The sequence below is a fragment of the Callorhinus ursinus genome, unplaced genomic scaffold, assembly GCF_003265705.2.
Source record: "Callorhinus ursinus isolate GAN/ISIS: 27379988/994484 unplaced genomic scaffold, GSC_fseal_2.0 scaffold1, whole genome shotgun sequence".
Classification (NCBI taxonomy): Eukaryota; Metazoa; Chordata; class Mammalia; order Carnivora; family Otariidae; genus Callorhinus; species Callorhinus ursinus.
In genome coordinates, this window is record NW_027397063.1 from 58,528,227 (window position 1) to 58,550,172 (window position 21,946).

General features: G+C 37.4%; 1 protein-coding gene across 1 annotated transcript in view; it reads left to right on the plus strand.

The window, feature by feature from the left end:
- The window catches only part of SLC49A4 (solute carrier family 49 member 4), a 67,426-nt gene that overhangs the window by 15,338 nt on the left and 30,142 nt on the right, over positions 1–21,946 (plus strand). Inside the window, exons 3-5 of the mRNA XM_025875311.2 lie at positions 9,451–9,716; positions 16,278–16,407; positions 21,586–21,694. Of these exons, the coding sequence (XP_025731096.1) occupies positions 9,451–9,716; positions 16,278–16,407; positions 21,586–21,694 (505 nt within the window). The remainder of the gene's footprint in view (positions 1–9,450; positions 9,717–16,277; positions 16,408–21,585; positions 21,695–21,946) is intronic.

Below are 21,946 nucleotides of genomic sequence, written 5' to 3' on the forward strand. Positions count from 1 at the left end.
TTACCACTAAAGAGATTGCTTTTTTCCAAGCATAAAAACAATGAAAGACATCACAAAGGGAAGGGTCAATAGGTTTGACTCCATAAACATTTGAACCTTTAGGCTCAAATCGAAGTTAAAACGCAAACTGGGAAAAATATGTGTTGCAAGAATGATAGATAACAAATAAAATAATACAAAAATATATAAGCAATTTAGGAAAGTGAATGGAAAATTGGGTATAGTAGACATAAATAACAAATGTTGGATCCCAGATTTCATCCTTTAAATTCATAATTCAGCAAGTCCACATTTATTGACAGACCATGTATTAGTAAGGTATAGGCTAAGCTCTGTAATAAAGATACCAAAGATACACAGGCTCAATGAGAAAGAAGTTTATTTTTCTCTGAAGAAAGCCTAGGAGATAGTGGGTTGCTTGTAGGCAGCTCTGTTCCACGAGGCCCTCCAAGGACCCACGTTTCTTTTCTGTTGTTGCTCTAACATCCCCTAGGGTGGTGCCCTTGTCCGAGTGGTCAAAGCTGGCTCATAATCCTACTCTCATTCTAGCTCCCAGGAAGGGGAAGTAGGACATTCAGGGCAATGACTACATCGCTCAGTGATGTCTAAGAGGTTGTGTATGTCATCTGTCCTCACTTCCACTTGTACAGACTTAGTCACATGGCCATGCTGTCTGTAAGAGAGGCTGGACGTGTAGCTCAGCAGCCATGTGCCCAGTTAAAACTCAGGTAGATAAATATATAAAACATTCATTCAAAAAGAGAAAAATTGCAGTACACCAATAGGAGAAAAGACCAGTAATCAAAAGAGAAATGCAAATTAAAACAAGGAGATGCCTTTTGGCCTTCTCAAGTGTGGTAGGCAGAAGAATGCTCCCATCCCCAAAGGATAGCCATGTCCTAATCTCTGGAACCTGTGAATATGTTACATTACATGGTGAGAGAAAGCTTTGGTTGCAGGTGAAATTAAGTTTGCTAATCAGCTGACCTTAGGGACCTTAGGGAGATTATCCTGGCTTATCCAGATGGTCCCAGTGTAATCACAAAAGTCCTTAAAAGAGAAACAGAAGAGGAAGTTAGAGAGATGCAGCATGCCAGGACTCAAATCTCTCTTGCCAGCTTTGAAGACAGGAAGGGAGCCATGAACCAGGCTTGCAGGTGGCTACTAGAAACCAGAAAAAGTCAAGGACATGGATTCTTCTAGAGCCTCTAGAAAGGAGCACAGCCATGCTGACATTTTGTGGCTCCATGAGCCCCGGGGGCTTCTGATTTACGGAACTGTAAGATAATACATTTGTGTTGTTTTAAAGCCTTTGGTTTTGTGATAATTTGTTATAAGAGCAATAGAAAACTAAACACCCAGGTTATTTGAGTGCACGTGTGTGTGTATATTTTTTAAATAATGACAGGGCTGGTGAGACAGGCACTGTCAATCACTACTGATGGGAATAGAAATTACTACAAATCCTTCTGAAAACAATGTGGGAGTGGGTTTCATAAGGCCTAAAACGTTCATATCCTTTGACCCTAAAGAAGTAATCTGGAAAGTAGCAAATATTTACATGCAAGGATTATCATAGCATTATTAATATTAGCAAATAAGCAGCAAACATTAGGAAAATGGTTAAATGAGTTTTTGTATATCTCTATAGTAGACTTTCACGGAGCCATAACAATTATGATTATAAAGAATCTTTAATGAGAAAATGCTTATGATAGGCTATAAAGTTAAAATAATTTAGTGGATAAAACTGTATTTACAATATGGTATCTAGTTACCTATGTTTAGGTATTGAGAGATGCATTGGGAAAAAAACTGAAAGAAAAAAAAGATTAGTAGGGGTTGTGTGGGCTGCTTAATTGAGTTATTGAATTTATGGATATTTTCTGTATGCATTTTTCTACTATGAGTGTATATACTTTTAAACTAAGGACAAAATAAAAGTTACAGAAAGAAAAAAGTTATGAGACAAAATGGGGGGAGGTAGACATCTATTTTTCCCCTCTTCCTAGCCAAGAGAGGATTGCATTTGGCCTTAATAAAAACCCTGTGAGATAAAGTACCTTTGGAGAAATTGAAACAGCAAAAGAATAAGCAATTCACCAAAGATTACACGGTTAATAAATTTAGCTCAGACTAGAAACTGAGTTTTCTGATACCTAATCTAGTACTCTTCACTGTGTTTTTTTATGTGCTTTCTGTAACTGGTACTTGATGTTATTCTAAGTTTATTTAGGGCCAAGATATTCATCTTTATATTCCCTTTATAGTCTAGCTATAGGTTCCTTGGCCATAGTAGATATTCAGCAGATATTTCTAGTCGAATCATAATTAGCCCCAATTATTAAAGGGTACAGAAGTGAAATCGAGTTTCTTAAAGAAAACAGACTATACCAACAGTCCCTAAAAAGCTTCTTCCTTTCTACTATCATCTCTGTTTCTTCCTTCCTAACTTCCTTTTCCCTCTAATTAATTCATAACATCTCTGATCCTTTTTTTGCCATATATTTTCTTGGACTAAATAAAGGAAAACTATTTCTAGCACTCTGCCATTTTCAATATCCAGGAAATGGTGTAACATACCAGTTTATTCTGCTGCAGGATAATTAGGAATTGTGAGAAAGTTTGTGAACCATTGGCATATTGAATCTTAGAGGTGAGTATTTTTGTGGATTCTAAATTACTTCATATTAAAAATACGTAGAATTTAAGAATGCTGGACTCACAGGAAGTATCTGCTAAGTTTCTAAACCAATTTTCTAATGTTATCACCAGTGCTAGTCATAATAAACTAAAGGTTTCTAAAGTAGGTCTATGCACAGAATCAGAATATGCCAGATACTTGATTGCCTTTGGATCTGAGAGCCTTGAGTTATCTTAACAGTCAATGATTTTCATTTATACTATTAACAGAGAACCTTCAGTATGAGACCATATTGGAAGAGTAGAGAGATTTGTAGACTGATTAAATCAGCTTTGATTTTGATTTCCAGTCCTGGCTTAGCCATTAGCTAGTTATATGACTTTGGAGCTCCTCCCACCCCCCGTGTTTTTTGGAGAAAAGAAAGTTATAAAATTGTAAGTGTGATTAGTGTGATTTTAAATGTCATATTAGCCTCTCTGGAACTCAATTTTTATATCTATAAAATGCGGAGGTGGGTTATCTAGGTGAGGTTTGAAGACACTTCCAGCTATAAAAATTCTAATTCTAAAACATATATTCCAAGTAGAAAATAGTTGAGGAATCATAGGTATTTGTTCCAGGATGTCAGAAAGCAAAAGGTTAGGATACCAGAATATCATTAAATACAAACTAAAATGTCAAGTACATTAGAAAACCATGAACTGTAGATCTTCAGTTTGAACTTTAGCTATTGGCATTTGTTTGAAAAGCTGTATATTGAATGATATGAAATGGAATGCACCTGTGTCAAAATGCCATACCACGTGCCACTGAGGCCTCAGCCGTGGGGGCAAGGCGGGGTAATAACTGAGGACTGAAGGTGAAGGGGCACAGGGCAAGGCCAGGACTTTGTGAAGTTTCCGTAAGTCCATCGGGTCCACTCCCCTTCCTCCTCTCCCCTCCTCCTGCCAGGCCTCGGGAAGGCTGCAAACCCCCAGCAGTACTGACACTAGTGAGCCGCACCTGCTCTTCCTGCTCTACCATCTAGTTCTGCCGCTGCTGCTTCGGGAGCAACTCCAGGTCTTTAATAGCCTCTCAGCCTGCCCAGGAGATTACCCTCTCTCCCATTTCCCCACCTGGCCTGTGAGGATGGGACAAACACAGATGTAGGCAGCAGCTAAGTAGGAGGAAAAAAGGAAACGGGGGAAAGACCAGAGGGAGAAGGGGAGAGGGAGTAAATCAAGGACGCAACGAGAGGAGACTGAGATGAAGAAAGAGGGCAGCACACCGGCCCCCTGGCAGATCTGTCACAGCTTGGCCTGCAAAGTTCGAGATTTGTAGTCCCGTAACTGTGAATGTGTACGGGCCATCATCAGGTGTGAAGCAGGAGTTAAAGCCCTTGAGTTAGCGAGTCCACTTTCTGCTGCAGGGCTTACTGCCCAGGGGCTGCCTCCATTCCTAACTGCTGCCCACCCTTCCGGGGTCCACTGCGCTTGACACGGTAATAAAGCACTGGCCATGCTTTGACCACCATTAGTGTTTGCTTGATTGCTTGTTTGTTTGTTTGCTTGTTTAAAGCTTTATTTCCAGAATATTAATCACCTTGGTTTTTGTATCACTGAATTTAGACTTTTTAAAATTTATAAATGGGGGCAACTGGGTGGCTCAGTCGGTTAAGCGGCTGCCTTTGGCTTGGGTCATGATCCCCAGGTTCCAGGACTGAGCCCCATTTCGGGCTCCAGCCCCGTTTCAGGCTCCTTGCTCAGCGGGGAATCTGCTGCTCCCTCTGCCTCTGCTCCTCCCCTCTGCTCATTCTCTCTCTTTCTCTCTCAAATAAATAAATAAATAAAATCTTTAAAAAAATAAAATAAAATTTATAAATGGAACTGATGTATGTGTTTATGTAACAGAGTTTTTGTTTTGTTGGTAACAGAATTTTATAGCGCAAGTTAGTTGTATATTTCAGCAGCGCCACTTCTCTGTGCTTGAATCTGTGTTCTAGTCACTAGAGAGCATCCAAACTTCTCGAGACACTGGCAAATTTAGAAGCCATGCTCCTTATCTGCAATGAACTTTTTACTTGTAAAACAAAACTGAAGCATATAATGGTGATGCAGAAAAATTGACATTAAGTTAGGGGATCTACTTCCCTTTACTGAAGATTGTGAATCACTCTTCTTGACAGCCCAGATCAATGGGTGTTAATTTCTGAAAGCCAACTTCTTTCCAGTGCTAAGAAGGCATTAGGACAATCACAGTGAGTGGCATTTAACTTTCAGTATGTGAAGGCAACAGACTTTTCGGTCCAGACAATTCGTTTAGGCTGGGTGTTTTTTCTTGTCACATTGCCAATCTTACATACCTAAATTTTTGTTTTAGGATCTGTTTCTAACTATTAGTATACTCTAAATCCAAATTTCCATTTCCTCACAAGTCTTAACTTCATCTTCAGCATTCTACTGAAACTGCTTCCACTCAGATCATGAATGGCCCTCTTTGTTGTCAAGTCCAGTGGTTACATTTTAGTTACCAAATGATCTTTCTAATGACTTGACACGATCAACCATTCACTCTCCTCTTCTCAAAACCCTTCTCTCTGATATGGTACCAGTCTTTCCTCATTTATTTATTTATTTATTTATTTATTTATTTATTTATTTTTGCCTCTGTAATTGCTCCTTCTCAGTTGTCTTTCTAGACTCCTCTTCCTCTATTTAAAAATATTGTTATTTTCGGGTGGGGGGAGGGGTTAGCCTGGCGATGGGTATTAAAGAGGGCACATTCTGCTTGGAGCACTGGGTGTTACACACAAACAATGAATCATGGAACACTACATCAAAAACTAATGATGTAATGTATGGTGATTAACATAACAATAAAAAATAAAAAAAATATTGTTATTTTCAAGTGTTTTTTTGTCCCTAACCCCAGTATATCTCTTAGCTCAGACCTCTTTGTTTAGCCTCTGACCTACATTCAGCCACTTATTTTACATGTTTACGGAGTTAGGGATGCCTTCCCAATATGCAGTCATTCACCTCCATCTGTTGCAGGCCTAAGAACAGTCTAAGAGTGGACCGCATCCCTGGTGTGTACTCCCCAGGCTCAAGGGGTTGCCAAGGGGCAGATGTTTGGAAGACAGGAAAGCTTGGAGTCAGACCTTCAGGTCCCCGTGCATACATGTGATGATTTTGGAGACCAGAGCCAGAGGTCAGAAGAGAAGGAGGATATGCAAGGTCCTCCATTAGTACTCTTATCACCGGCCCCACAGGCATTAGGGTGGGACTAATTACTGCCTTATTTTTCTTTATATTCCTGGTACATGCTGATAGGTGATGCTTCAACTACCCCTAAGGACTCTAAGGGCAAGGACTTTAGCTTTTTAATTTTATATTCCCATATACTTATGCCTATCACAATGCTTACCCAATACTTGTACTTAGTACATGTTTGTCGAATAAGTTAAACAACACAGCTTGTATTGAACAATTTATAATTATTTCATCTCCTTTATTGTCATTGTAAAGAGTTTATTGTAATATTTGTATGATTTTAGTCTTATGACTGCCCTTTTTTTCCCCAGAGAAAAACATATCTCTAATTTTGAATTATCATTAAATGGGAAAACTAGATTTTAGATATAAAACTGAATTTTATTTTTAAATACATTTTTACAAATTAATTTCATAAAATAGGATTAGTTAATGGTAGGTAACAGAAAACAGGGTCAGGCAAACATGAAAATCTTGATTTTGCAGGACAATAGTTCTTATAACAAGTTAATATTAGTAACTGCCACACCCTGAGGGACTCTAGAATACAAGTTATGAGAAAGAGTAAGACCATGTTCTGGAAAACATAAAGATGCTGGGAAGAGCAGAGACTGGGTTTCCCTGCCAGGTTTCCCATGAATTCAGGGGGGAACCCCAAGATCCTGTGGGTCCAGTTCCCCTACTGAGTTCATTTGTGAGGAATGTGTTTGTGCATGATGACTTTTAATGCAAAATGCACATAATCATTAGAATAATTTTAAATACCAAATCAGCATGTTTTATTTTATTTTTTAAAGATTTTATTTATTTAATAGAGACACAGCGAGAGAGGGAACACAAGCAGGGGGACTGGGGGAGGGAGAAGAAGGCTTCCCACCGAGCAGGGAGCCCAATGTGGGGCTGGATCCCAGGACCCCGGGACCCTGACCTGAGCCGAAGGCAGACACTTAACGACTGAGGCACCCAGGCGCCCCAAATCAGCATGTTTTAATTCACAAACTGATTTTTCACTATGGTAATTCATGTTTTAGGTTGGCCCCCCAAATTCAGTGACCTTGTGGACTTAGAACCTATCTGAAATGTCCCTAGTGCTGACATAGCTGCTTTGGATACTATTTTTATCACAAGCTCACACGTTCTGTGACTCATGTTTGCTGCTTAAAAAAATAGTCTATTCAGGATGCCTAGATGGCTCAGTTGGTTGATCATCTGCCATCAGCTCAGGTCATGATCCCGGGGGTGCTGGGATTGAGTCCTACATGAGGCTCCTTGCTCAGTGGGAAGCCTGTTTCTCCCTCTGCCTGCCTCTCCCCCTGCTTGTGCTCTCTCTCTCTCTCTCTCTCTGATGAATAAATAAATAAAATCTTTTTAAAAAAATCTATTCATGATTCCACTGAGAGGTAACACATAGTTAAGCCACGGCAATGATTTGAGTTTTGTGCCTTAATCCTCTCAGGATTCATAATGTTTTATCATGTTTTGTTTTGTTGATAGTTTGTTTCTTCTGTGTTCGCTTTCTACCCTTAACATTTTTAGGCATAATAAAATTTACTCCTTCCAGCCCTTCTCCTCCTAGATGAGATGAGTCTTTCAGGAACACCTCATTAAAGGTATTAAATATCAAGCAGTTACTCTTTGCGCCATCATGCACTGTCACTTGGGCCATCATGAATCGTGAATAAAACCACTCAATGCTAATTGTTGGAAGAGTATTTCTGTGATGAAATTGCTCTGTTATAGCTTGGGATCCACTGGTGTTTGGAGTAGGAATTTGGTTTCATAAACAGTTTGAATTGTTTTTGTCATCTAGAAAATAGTTCCCCTTTCACAAGAAGATTTTGAAATGTCTTCAGTCTTAATTTAGTAGTAGTAATGATTCTTGGAGCTCTTTTTGCCTTCACAATAAGTTTTCCAACATTTACAAAGATTTGAGCAGACCTAATTCACATATTTCACTTCCCACACACTTAACGCCTCTACGGTAGGGCCCTACCTCTTTCCCATATGCCTGTTTAAAAAACTTTTTCTAAGTCTCTTAAGTGGCAATTATTAAAAAAGGGGGGGGGAGACTTGATCTCATGGTGATTGAATAGCAAAATGGGGGAAAAAGTAGTATCCCATATATGTCACATATACTGTTCCTTCCCTTTCCTCTACCTCCAAGGCAGGAGAGTTTGACTTGCCTCCCTTTCTTGGGTATGCTTTTTGGACTTTCAGCTTCTCTTCTCCTTCAAGGCTACTCTTGAATGAGAATGTGTATGTTGGGGGTGGAGGGAGCAATGGGAGAGGAGGGTTTGGTTGGCAAGGAACAGGATAGAGTACTAAATAGAATACTGAGAAGAGATGAGCAAGAGAACAAATGGAATGGAAGCAAGAAACTACTCTTCACTAACGCTTGCAATTAAAGCCCCAGAGTACTAGGACTGGAAGGAACGCGGTGCTCCTGTAATTACGGTAGTTTAACCTAACAGATACTCAATAGATAGATACTGAATTTAGAGGAATCTCATTTTGCAGGAGAAGAAATGGAATCCCACAAATACACATTGCCCAGAACCATTCAACTAATTAGTTGCAGAGCTGGACCAGAACCCCAGTCCTCCAATTCCTCAACCACTTCCTTTTCTGTTAGAAGATACTATAATGATGGTTTTTGGGTTTTTTTATTCTTTTTTTTATTCCTGTCACCTGGCACAGAGTAGGCATGAAATGTTTTATATCATTTTATTATTATTTCTTTCATCATGACAAGTGCACTCCTTAATCCCCATCACATATTTCCCCCACCCCCTACCCGCCTCCCCTCTGGTAACCATCAGTTTGTTCTCTATAGCTGAGAGTCTATTTCTTGGTTTGTCTCTCCTTTTTATTTTTGCCATTTGCTCATTTGTTTCTTAAATTACACATATGAGTGAAATCATATGGTATTTGTCTTTCTCTGACTTACTTCACTTAGCATAATACTCTCTAGCTCCATCCGTGTCATTGCAAATGGCAAGATTTCATTCTTTTTATGGCTGAATACTATTCCATTGTGCTTTTTAAAATACCACTTTATTTTAAGACACGTTGAGCTCAATCAGGTTATTTGAATGGCTGGTGACACTTACGAGGTCTGTTTATGACTGGCAATCTAGTAGAAAGAATAGGAATTTTGGAGTCAACCTGGGTCCAAATCTCTGCTTTGCACATTAGCACTTGGGCAAGTACCTTAATCTTTCTATACAGAGGCTTTAACATCTCAACAAATAAAGATAATAATAGCTAACACATAGGGTTGTTGTAACGAATGAAACAAGGTTATTTGGAGTATTTAGTGTGGCATGTGGCATAAATCAGAGGCTTCAGTAAATATTTGCGAAATGAATAAGGGGTAACTATTACTGCATTTGGTCTCCCTCGTGGGGAGTCGCATGCTTTATGTTGCCGACGTGTCCTGTTTTTTACAGACATGTATCCTTAATGCCAGAGTTAAACTGCAGTTTGGCTAACTTTTTCTTATATAGAAATGTCTGCTTCAGCTGCCTCACAGCCTTCTAATTTTTTTAATTCCAGATTAATCCATGGAGGACAGTTGTTAAATGGATTGGCAGGTCCAACGGTAATGAATGCAGCCCCGTTCCTCTCTACGACGTGGTTTTCTGCAGATGAACGGGCCACCGCCACAGCCATTGCGTCAATGCTCAGTTACCTTGGTGGAGCATGCGCATTTTTAGTTGGGCCACTGGTCGTTCCAGCCCCCAATGGGACATCGCCTCTTCTTGCTTCAGAGACGAGCAGGACCCACATTAAAGATCTCATAGAGACTGTATTGTATGCAGGTATTTTGCAGTTTATTTTCTTCCTGCTCTACTTTGTCTTTATCCCAGTCCTCTCTACTCTGCCCTGTATACAAGATCACTTCTAATGAAACACTTAAGAGGACCAAAATATACATATGCACATGTGTGCTTTTCTTGTCATGGAATATGGACATGCCTATGTAAAACTTATCCTTTCTAGGAAGTTATTAAGTTTAAAATGTATTATTGCTGCACAGAAGTTTATTTCTTAATTTTATTCTTCCCATACATTTACTAGGCAGTGTAGAACACGTTGTCTAGTGTCTTTTCTAGATACTTTATCAGAATAGAAAACTAAACATCATGATCCACAATAAATATTTGTTAACCATCTATTGGTAGCTGTTAAGCCCATTTTCTCCTTTGCAATTTCCCCACTCCTCTATGACCTGGTAAACCCAGGTCACCCACAGTTTATTCTTCTCTTCATATCGTATCCTCTCTATGTTAAGTCTATTAATAAGGGATATTGACCTTTCCAAAAGATTTTCTAAGGTTAAGCCCTACTCCACACTTACATTACAGTATCCTACAGACTCCTCCGCCCTGTATGCCTGTTTGTTATTTCCTTCTGCGTTCGGAAAACTCTTCATAAGTTTTTGTATATACTAAGCACTATGCTAAGCACTGGGAATTGGTAAGATCACTGAGAAGACCGTTGCTATACAAATAGATATATAGAGCTTGAGAGACCTAACTTGCCTGAGTTTGGAGAGACGTTGAGGAGTTGGGGAAGACTTCACCAAGAATGTGATAATTGAAGTTAAGAATTTCATAGTTCACCAAGTGTTCAAGTGAGGTAAGGCATTCTGTATCGAAGGAATAGCCACTGCAAGGGCAGATATGGGTATGAGAGAGCTCCATATGTCCAAAGAACTGCACATAATTTCATATGGCTGAAGTAGTGTAAGTATGTGTGTTTGGGTGTAGGTAACAAGTGGCAGAAAATGAGGCTAGAGAGATATGGGACCATATTATGATGAACTTTGTATTTATTCACTTATTAATTGAACACATCTATTTGGACCTCCTGTGTATCTGTCCTTGTGCTAGGCACTGAGGTAGACATGGTTCCTTTCACAGAACTCTGTGTCCCAAAGGAACAGATAGGTAAACAGTTGTAAAACAGGGTGGTAAGTGCTATAACCAAAGGCTGACAGTTGCTCTGAGACCTCAGAAGGAGCACCTAACCTAGATTTTGGAGGTTAAGTGGAGCTTCCTGGAGATGCAGCATCTAAGGTGGAGCCTGAGGGATGAGAGGAAGTTAGCCAAATACAGTGGGCAGAAGGAAGAACATACTAGAAAGAGAGGGAGCCATGGAGGAGAAGCTTTGTAAGGGATGAGAGCTTGGTATATTCAAGCAACTCAGAGCCCAGACTGGCTTAAACTTGGTGAGAGTAGTGACAGATAAATTTAGCTAGACAGCTAAGCCAGGCCATACAAGCCTTCTAAGCAAGGCTAATGGGCTTGAAATTCACTACATTGTAGGCAAAGGCCACACTCTGAAAAATTTTACATGAGAGAATTATACAATGAGATTTACATTTCAAAATGTGTTTTAGAGGGAATAAAGCAAAAGCAGAGGCTGTGGCATAAATAAAGCATTTAGCCCCCCACACACACCCTTATACAACTCCTTTTAAAGAAAAAAAATTGAGGGGCACCTGACTGACTCAGTTGGTGAAGTATGCGATTCTTGATCTTGGTGTTGTGAGTTCAAGCCCCACATTGGGTGTAGAGATTACCTAAAAATAAAATCTTGAAAAAAAAGTAAGTTTTTCTTTGCTTAAAAAAATAAAGAAAAAATGAAATTTAAAAGTAAATAAAACTGAAAGCAGTGTCACATAAATTTTAAACTTTATTTTGGTCATATCATTCTTCTTACTGAAAACTTACACGATAATTGTGTCTTTTAAATGACTGGATTTTAGGCACTTTGGGGCACGTATTAATGCTCTATGTCCTTCTGGTTCATGGTTCCAGTGAAGCCGAAGCCTCTACTCAAAGCTTCCCAGTTATTGCTTCAGTGCTTTCATATTTGTCAGTCTGCTTTCCTGAAATATTGTCCCATGACCCTTCATTCCATTAAAAATATTTTGCTAGAGGGGCGCCTGGGTGGCTCAGTTGGTTAAGCGACTGCCTTCAGCTCAGGTCATGATCCCAGGGTCCTGGGATCGAGCCCGCATCAGGCTCCCTGCTCGGCGGGAAGCCTGCTTCTCCCTCTCCCACTCCCCCTCTTGCGTTCCCTCTCTCGCTGTCTCTCCCTCTCTCTGTCAATTAAATAAATAAATAAAAAATCTTTAAAAAAATATTTTGCTAGAATTGCCACATTAAAAGATAAATGACTCAAATTATTTAAAAGGCATCATAAGAAAAGTAAACTACAGACCCAAAAATCCTGAGCAAAATGCTGCCAAACCAATTCTTTTTTTTTTTTTTAAAGATTTTATTTATTTATTTGAGAGAGAGAGAATGAGAGCACGAGAGGGAAGAGGGTCAGAGGGAGAAGCAGACTCCCTGCTGAGCAGGGAGCCCGATGCGGGACTCGATCCCGGGACTCCAGGATCATGACCTGAGCCGAAGGCAGTTGCTTAACCAACTGAGCCACCCAGGCGCCCTGCCAAACCAATTCTAACAACATATAAAAAAGGATTATATATTATGACCAAATGAGATTTATTCCTAGGGTGCAAGGTTGGTTTAACATCTAAGACTCAGCTAACATATATATCAATAGAATAAAGGAGAAAAAACATGTGATCATCTTAATAGGGGGAGGGGCATTTAACAAATCCAACACCCTATCAAGATAAAAACACTCAACAGATTAGTCAGTAGGAGCTCCCTCAGCCTAACAAAAGGCATCTATGAAAAACCCACAGAACAGATCATATTTAATGGTCAAAGACTAAAGGCATTCCTGCTGAGATCAGGCATAAGATGAGGATGTCTACTCCTGCCCTGTCTAGTTAATATTGTGCTAGAGGTTCTAATCACGATCACTAAATAAGAAAAAGAAAGAAAAGGCCTGTAGACTGCAAAAGAAAAAAATAGAACTATTTCTATTGAAAACAGCTTGATTCTGACAGAAAATCCTCTGAAATCCACTACAGAACTACTAGATCTAACAAGTTCATCCTAAAAACACAGATTTTAGGTGCAAGAAAATGTGTTGTATTTCTGTACATTAACAATGAGCAATCCAAACATGAAATTAGGAAGATAATTCAATTTACAATAGCCTCAAAAAGAATAAAATATTTAGGAATAAATTTAACAAAATAAATATAAAACTTGCATTCTGAAAATTATAAAACACTGTTGAAAGAAATTAAAGAAGATCTAAAGAAATGGAGACATCCCATATTTGTGAGTTGGAAAGTTTAATATTGTGAATATGGTAATATTCCCCAAAGGGATTGACATATTCAGTACAATCCGTCTACCTTTGTTGCAGAAATTAAAAAGTTGATTCCCCCAAATAAAATTAAATAAATAAATAAAAAGATATTGACAAGCTGATCCCAAAATTTATGTGGAAATGCAAGGGACTGAGAATAACCAAAAGAGTCTTAAAAAAGAACAAAGCTGGAGAACTCACACTCCCAGTTTTAAAACATACTACAAACTCAGCTTCACTAATTAAGACAGCAGGGTATTGGCATAAGGATTGACATATATCAATGGAACAGAAGTGAGATTCCAAAAAATGAACCATTACATTTATAGTCAATTGACTTTTCATAAGAGTACCAAGACAGTTTGGGGCACCTGGCTGGCTCAGTTAGAAGAGCATGCAACTCTTGATCTTGGGGTCGTGAGTTCGAGCCCCATGTGGGGTGTAGAGATTACTTAAATAAAACTTAAAAAAAAAAGGTACCAAGACAATTCAATAGGGAAAGAATAGTATTTTCAACAAATGTTGCTGGAATAACTAGATGTCCATATGCAAAAGAATACATTTGATCAACCCTTCCTTACATCATACATAAAAATTAACTCAAAATGGGTTATAAACCTAACATAATAGCTAAAACTAAAAACTCATAGAAGAAAACAGGAGTAAATCTTTGTGACCTTGGATTAGGTGTGAAAGCGTAAAAGCACAAGTGACAAAAGAAAAAATAAATTGGATTTCATCAAAATTTAAAACTGTGTTTCAAAGGACACCCGTCAACAACTCACTTTGAGGATGGGAGAAAATAGTTGCAAATCATATATTTGATAAAGGACTTATATCCAGAATATATAAAGAACTCTTACAACTCAGCAACAAAAAGACAGCAAAATTAGAAAATGGGCAAAGGACTCAAATTTCTCCATAGAAGATACACATATGGCCAACAAGCCCACGAAAGATGCTTGTCATATTAGTCATTAGGGAAATACAAATTAAAACCATAAGGAGATATACTTCACATCCAGTAGGATGGCTATAATCAATAAAATGGGATGAGGTGCCTGGCTGGCTCAGTTGGTAGAGCATGTGACTCTTGAACTCAGGGTCATGAGTTCAAGCCCCACATTGGGTGTAGAGATTACGTAAGAAAATAAAATCTTTCAGGGGGCACCTGGGTGGCTCAGTCAGTTAAGCGTCTGACTCTTGGTTTCAGCTCGGGTCATGTGATCCCAGGGTTGTAAGATTGAGCCCCACATTGGGTTCCGCACAGGAGCAGAGTCTGCTGGAGATTCTCTCTCCTTTTCCATCTCCCTCTTCCCCTACCTCTACTCGTGCTCTCACACACACTGTCTCTCTCAAATAAATAAATCTTTAAAAAATAAAAATCTTTTTTTAAAAATGGGAAATGTTGGTGAACAAGTGGAGAACTTGGAATCATCATATATTGCTAGTAGGAAAATAAAATGGCACAACCACTTTGGTTCTTCAAAATGTTGAACATATATTATCATATGACCCAGCAATTGCATCTCTAGGTATATACCCAAGTGAAGTAAAAACACATCCATGCAAAAATTTATACACAAATGTCCATAGTAGCGTCATTCATAATAGCCAAAAAATGGGAAGACTCCAAATATTTATCAACTTAAGTGGATTAAAAAAAGTGCTTTGTCCATTCAATGGAATATTATTTGGCAATAGAAAAGAATAAAAGTACTGATACATGCTCCAACATAGTTGAACCTTCAAAACATTATGCTAAATGAAAGCTTCAGGTCACAAAGACCACAAGGATTCCATTTATATGAGATACCCATTATACTCAAATCCAGGGAGACTGAAAGATTAGGGAGTGGTTCCCTGGGGCTGGGAGATTTGGGGGTGGGGGGGTGGGTAATAGCTACAGAGTTTCTTTGGGGGATGCTGAAAAAGTCCTACAATTGATTGTGGTGATGGTTGCACAATTCTGTGAATATACTAAAATCACTGAATTGTGCCCTTTAAATGTGTGACTTGTGTATTGTGCAAATTATCTCTCTGAAGCTGTTTACAAAAATGCCCATAGAGAGAATATGAACAAGGCAATCCCAGAAGAAGAAATACAAATGGCCAATAAGTATATGGAAGATGCTCATTCACTGTTGTTAATTAGAAGTTCTGTAAATTAAAACGGTTCATTAACTTCTTATTGCTCCTCAAACTGACAAAAAAACGAAGACATTATGTATGGTTAAATGTCTTATAGGAATATTGTACCTTTTGCTAAGAATATAGCCCTAGAATTATAATTAAAATTATCTAACTGAGTGGACTCTAGAAATCACTTAGCCCAGTCCCTTTATTGACAACAAAGAATAAAGGATTCATTCAAATTAAAAGTTAATTAATGGCATAGGCAAGTCTCTACTCCAGGTTTCCTAACTTTTCTTTTGGGAGTCATGCTTTTCTACTAAATTGGACACAACAAAAGTTGGGACTTACAAGTGCCAGAACTCTGGAGGGAATGATCAGGACTCCTAGGATCTTTTTCTTATTAATGGTACCAAATTAAGATTGTTTGGATGTTCATTTTACTTCTAATTGTTTAGTATTTTACAGTAGCTAGTCTTTTTATTCATTAAATTTTGCTTTCTCTTTCTTGGTTTCTTATTTTTGGATGCTTTCCTCTTTTGTTCAAATTCCCCATCCAGCCTATAAATTGAGTCTGTCCTACACTGTGCTTTGGAATATCCAATCTTTGATCAAATAAACCTTCTCTCCTGTTAGTATCATACACTTTCCTTCTGAGTACCATACTTACTATACAGTCAGATCTATTTCAAAATCTTATACTACAATACTGTTGGTTTTTAATGTTCTCCATAGAGTAACATTTGTTTCTGCCTCAGTCTTTTCATCTATGTAGTGTACCATAGTATGACCTCTCACCTAGGACCTGCTGAAATTTGTATCTTTACATATCTGTTTTTTTTTTCACAAGACTGAACTAACTATGCTGCGTGTTATATTTTGCTTATCTTTTTATGCCTAGAGCTTAGTTAATGATTTGTTAGATAAATAAATACTTGAAATGTTGAACTTTTTATGTTATCTGATTAACATTTTATTCTTTTTTTTTTTTTCTCCCCTGCCCTCAGAATTTGGAGTTGTCTGCTTACTATTTTCTGCAACATTAGCTTATTTCCCACCCCGACCTCCACTTCCTCCCAGTGTTGCTGCAGCTAGCCAGCGGCTGAGTTATCGGCGGAGCTTTTGTAGATTATTAAGGTAAATACACTTTGAATCACTGAGTGGTTCTGACTAGCACCTTCAAGATAATTTCACGTTTATTTAAGGTAATTTAGGGTGGTAATTTTTCAGCAACCCATTAATCAGGCTGCAAATAATTGATAAAGTAATTAAGTATTTTAGAGCGGTTTCCTATCAGAAATCTGATTTTAAGATTTATTGGTTAGAGGGAGAGCACATGCACACACGCGCAGTGCGGAGGGGTGGAGGGAGAGGGAGAGAGAGAATCCCAAGCAGACTCCGCGCAGAGTGTGGAGCCCACTGTGGGGCTAGATCTCAAGACCCATGAGATAATGACCTGAGCCAAAACCGAGAGTCAGACGCTTAACTGACGAGCCACTCAGGCGCCCTGTCAGAAATCTATTTTTAAAAATCACCAAAAACAGGGGCGCCTAGGTGGCTCAGTCAGTTAAGCATCTGCCTTTGTCTCTGGTTATGATCCCAGGCTCCTGGAATCAAGCCCCACCTTGCTTTGGGCTCCCTGCTCAGTGGGGAATCTGCTTGTCCCTCTCCCTCTGCCCCCCACCCTGCTCATGCTCATGCTCTTTCTCAAATGAATAAATAAAATCTTAAAAAAAATTTTTAAAAATTAAAATGGTTTTCTTTTTGTACATGAATCGAAACCATTTTATAGCTGGCCAAAGTGATAACTCAGATCTGTGAAAAAAAATTTTTAAATGTTTATTGGACATTTAATTCTGATTTTGAGTAACTAATTTTTTTATTCCTTTTTGACTGATGAGAAGAAACCTCCTATAAAATTTACTGTGTATTTGCTGAACATGTCCCTTAATATTATCCGCTTAATTGTCTTAAATTTTTTTTACACAGCATTCATTTTGCTCTGCTGCAACAAATTGCAGTTGCCATTCATTGTGAAATTTCCAACATATTTTCTTCTACTCTCTTATTTTTCTTCATAAAATATTCAAATAAGCAAATTACAAAGTTATATCTGTGTAAAAAAAAACAATGAGAACTGAGTCAGTTCACTGACACCAAGATCAGTGACAGAAACAACACATGCTACACCTAGCACATTACAATAATATCTTACCCAATGCAGCAGTTAAAGGGAAATATAGTCCTACCAAAAAAATAAAATTGTGGTTAATGGGAAAGTACTTTTCACTGCTTCTGTTTAGAATTTTCTTTAAATTAATTACAATGAAATAAAATGAAAAATTCATTTCCTCAGTTGGACTAGCCACATTTCAAATATTCAAAAGCCGTGTCTGGCTGGTGGCTCCCAAGTTAGCATACCTGTGTAACATTTTTTTTCAAGCTTTGGTTCACAGCCAACTAATTTAGTAGGTAGACCACCTTTAAGAAAAAAAGTAGAATGATAGAAGCTAGAATGGAAATATTATTTATCACATGTAGTAAGGGTACTTTTTTTTGTGAGACTTTTATTTCAGAATATATGTATGTACATGTGGGGAAATCACAAAGTAAAAATATACTTCTTACTTTGGAGTACAACAGAAAGTTTTTAAAAATCACATCTCTGTAGCACGTAGAATATTGCCTTCCACATAATAGGCAAATAAAAATATTCGTCAAATTGAATGGTGACCAGTGGCGCATATGTGTAAGATGATAGTTTAAAATGATAGGATTTTTTTAATGCTGTTTAAGTTTTTCCCTATGCAGCATCAGAGTTTCGATAGCAATCAGGAGAGGTGGGTTAGGTCATATTATGCCAGACTAATAATTTGGACTACTCTGTGGAAAATGAGGAGTCCACCTAAGGATTTTAAGCTAAGGAGCTGTGTAAGAAATTGTTCTGACAAGGAAAAACAACCTAAAAGTATCACTCTGACCACAATATATACCCTGTGTTTGCTTCTAATTACTCTAGAGTCAAGATCTTTATTCTCTGTTAAAACCATAAAGTATAAGATCTTTCCTCTCTATAAAAACACCTTTTCACCAATGCCTAACATTACTTCATTTCTTCCATTATTTGTTAAGTCTGCAGCATTGCCTCTGGGCGGTGCTCTCTAGGGGAGTTCTTTGGACCTGCCATGCCCCACCCCTCTAGCCTATCAATGTAATTTTCTCTGGTCCTTCAGAGGATGCCTAAAGTCATTACTTTGTGGATTAATCAGAATAACTGCTTCTCTGGATTCTAATTCCATTTTCTGGGGAAACAAAAAAATCACTGGTTATGCTCCAAAATTTTTACCACCATTATTTATTTATTATCTCTCTAAAATAAATAAATAAATCTTTAGGGGAGCCTGGGTGGGTGGTTCAGTGGGTTAAGCGGCTGCCTTGGCTCCTGGGATTGAGCCCAGCATCGGGCTCCCTGCTCAGTGGAGAGTCCGCTTCTCCCTCTCTCTCTGTCTGCTACTCCCCCTGCTTGTTCTCTCTCTCTCTCTCTCTCAAATAAATAAAAATCTTAAAAATAAAAGTTTTAAAAATAAATATTTAAAAATAATAATAAATAAAAAATTTCAAATATCTATCCCATTCTGTCATCTGCCTACAAATTTTGTCTGTGGATTCCTTAATTATTAACTTTCTGGTTTTATCTTTTACGTTGAGGTATTCCCACCTAAAATCTACCTTAGTATGTGATATTAACTAATGATCCTGGAGTTTTGTGGGATTTTTTACATAAAAGAAACTAGCACTATTTACTGAAAAATCGTTAGCAGTTTGTTAGTCCTCTGTTCTCCTCCATTGTGCTTGTTCTTGAGCCATTTGCATACCACTTTTTGTTACAGCCAAGCAGTTTGTCTTGATATGTGATAGGATAAGGTCCTCCTTTTTCATATTTGTTTAAAGATAAGTTAGCTTTCCAGGGACTTATATTCTTCCATATAAACTTTAGAGCATATTTCTTAAGTTTCTAAAAATTCAACTGGAACTTTAATAGTGATTATATTGAAATTATTGATTAATTTGGGGCAAATTGACTATATAGACTGTCTCTCCATCTATTTAGATCATTTTCTATGCCCTTAATTAGATTAAAGATTGCTTTTTCTTTCCTCCCATAGAGATCTTGGGCTTTCCTAGCTATTGTTAATGGTATGTAATTTTTATTATATTTTTTAAATTAAACTTATTTGTGAAATAATTGTAGATTCACATGCAGTTATAGGAAATAATACAGAAGGTTAACATGAGCACTTTACCCAGTTTCCCCCAGTGATAACATCTTACAAAACTGTTGTACAGAATTACAACCAGAAAATTAACATTGATAGTCAAGATACAGAACATTTCCATCATCACAAGGATCACATTTTTTGTCCTTTTGTAGCCACATCTACTTCCCTCCCACTCTACTGGCAAACACTGATCTGTTCTCCATTATATAATGCCGCTTCAAGAATGTTATATAAATGGAATTATATAGTACATAAATTTTGGGATTGGCTTAAAAAAAGAGAGAGAGAAGGAAACCAGAAAACAGACTATTTTCTATAGAGAAGAAACTGAGGGTTGCTAGAGGGGAGGTGGGTAGGGGATGGGTAAAATGGGTGATGGGTTAAGGAGGGCACTTTTAATGATGAGCACTGGGTGTTGTGTGTAAGTGATGAATCACTAAATTCTACACCTAAAACTAATAGTACACTGTCCACTAACTGGAATTTAAATAAAAACTTGAAAAAAAGCATAATTCTCTGGAGAGTCAACCAGGTTGTTTTGTGTTTCAGTAGTTACTCCTTTTTATTGCTGAATAGTATTCCATGGTATGGATGTACAGTTTGTTTAACTATTCACCTGTTGAAGGACATCTATGTTGATTCTAGGGGTTTTTTGGCCATTACAAATAAACATATACAGGTTTTTGTAGGAACATAAGTTTTCATTTCTCTAGGATAAATGCCCATTTATATGATAGTTGCCATTATATGGTAGTTGCATATTTAGTTTAAAAAAAAAAAAAACCTGCCAGGCTATTTTCCAGAATGGCTATACCATTTTTCATCACCACAAGCAATATATAAGTCATCTGGTTTCTGGGCATCTTCACCAGACTTTGGTGTTATCACCGTGATTTTGTTTTAGCCATTTTGATAGGTATGTAGAAAAGTACAATCTCTGTAGAGGGCAATTGGCATTATCTATTGAAGTTACAAATACACATACTCTTTTGACATAGCAGTTGCACTTCTAGAAGTCAGTTCTCCAAATGTACTAGTGTACATGTGAAATGACTAAGAGCGAAGGAACAAATTTATATATATATATAATGCCTTTATATATCATATATACAATAAATACAAATCTCTCAGTGAGGACTGGTTAAATTATGATATAGCAACGTAATGGAGTACTACGCAGCTCTAAGAAAGAATGAGGAAGCTCTTTATTGACTAGGGAAGAGTTCTAAGACTTATTGTTAAAAAAGTAAAATTCAGCAAATGGTTGTAATATACTACCATTTATGTAAAAAGATTGGGGAAAGAATATATATACACACACATACAGTTGAGAATATATATATTAATATGCACATATCTATAATAATATATATACAAATATGTAATAAGAATATACATATTCTTATGTGTGTGATATATTTACACATACACATTTGTATATATACATAGGCTTGTATATTTTCAACTGTTTCTGGGAAGTTGCCCAAGAAAGTGCTAACACTGGTAATTGTGGGAAGAGGGGAATGGGGTAGGGACATGTTTTCCCCATATTTTTATACTTTTTGGTTTTGAGCCATTTGCATTGTATTACCTATTAAAATCTTTGACTAATACAGACTTTAATAGCAATAAAACAAAAGTTAAAACTGCTCTCTGAAAATAATAAAACTAGCAACATGTATTTCTTTTTAAGCTTTGATTTTTTTTCTCCTCCACCTCATTCATAAGGAGAAATGGTAATTTATCCTTTCAAATAAGAGCTTTTTTTTAACTGACCTTCCTGTTCATTCTATGAAATAATGTTGGTAATTCATCTATATAGTAAACATCGACAACTTTAACCAATATGAACAAGAAGGGTTTTCATAAAAACAAAAAATTTAAAGAACTTTGAATTTATTATGAAACTGACAGTTATTTTCTCTTTCTGATTCTGGTGTTCTAGTTTCCGAAGGACTTACATTTTTCATGAGTAAGAATTTAAAATCAAGATTTTGAATCTGTAGTAATATCTTCTTTTACTTCTCTTTTACAGCAACATGAGATTTTTGATGATTGCTTTAGCATATGCCATACCACTTGGTGTATTTGCTGGTTGGTCTGGAGTTCTGGACTTAATTTTAACACCAGTGCATGTCAGCCAAGTAAGCATTTTATTTCTTTATAAGTTGTAGGTATTTTTAGTTCATTTAAATTATAAATATTGTCTTCATGTTCTTGATTTAAACTTCAAGGCCTGGGTAGAACATTATCCGATATCATTGTTGCAAAAGCAAGATCCTTAGGAAATAGTTAAAAATAATATTGATTTTCTTCCTGGATTTTGTTGACAGCCATGAATGTTACATTTATTTGGCTGCTATTAATGATGCTAATAAACAGAAATATAGAGAAGG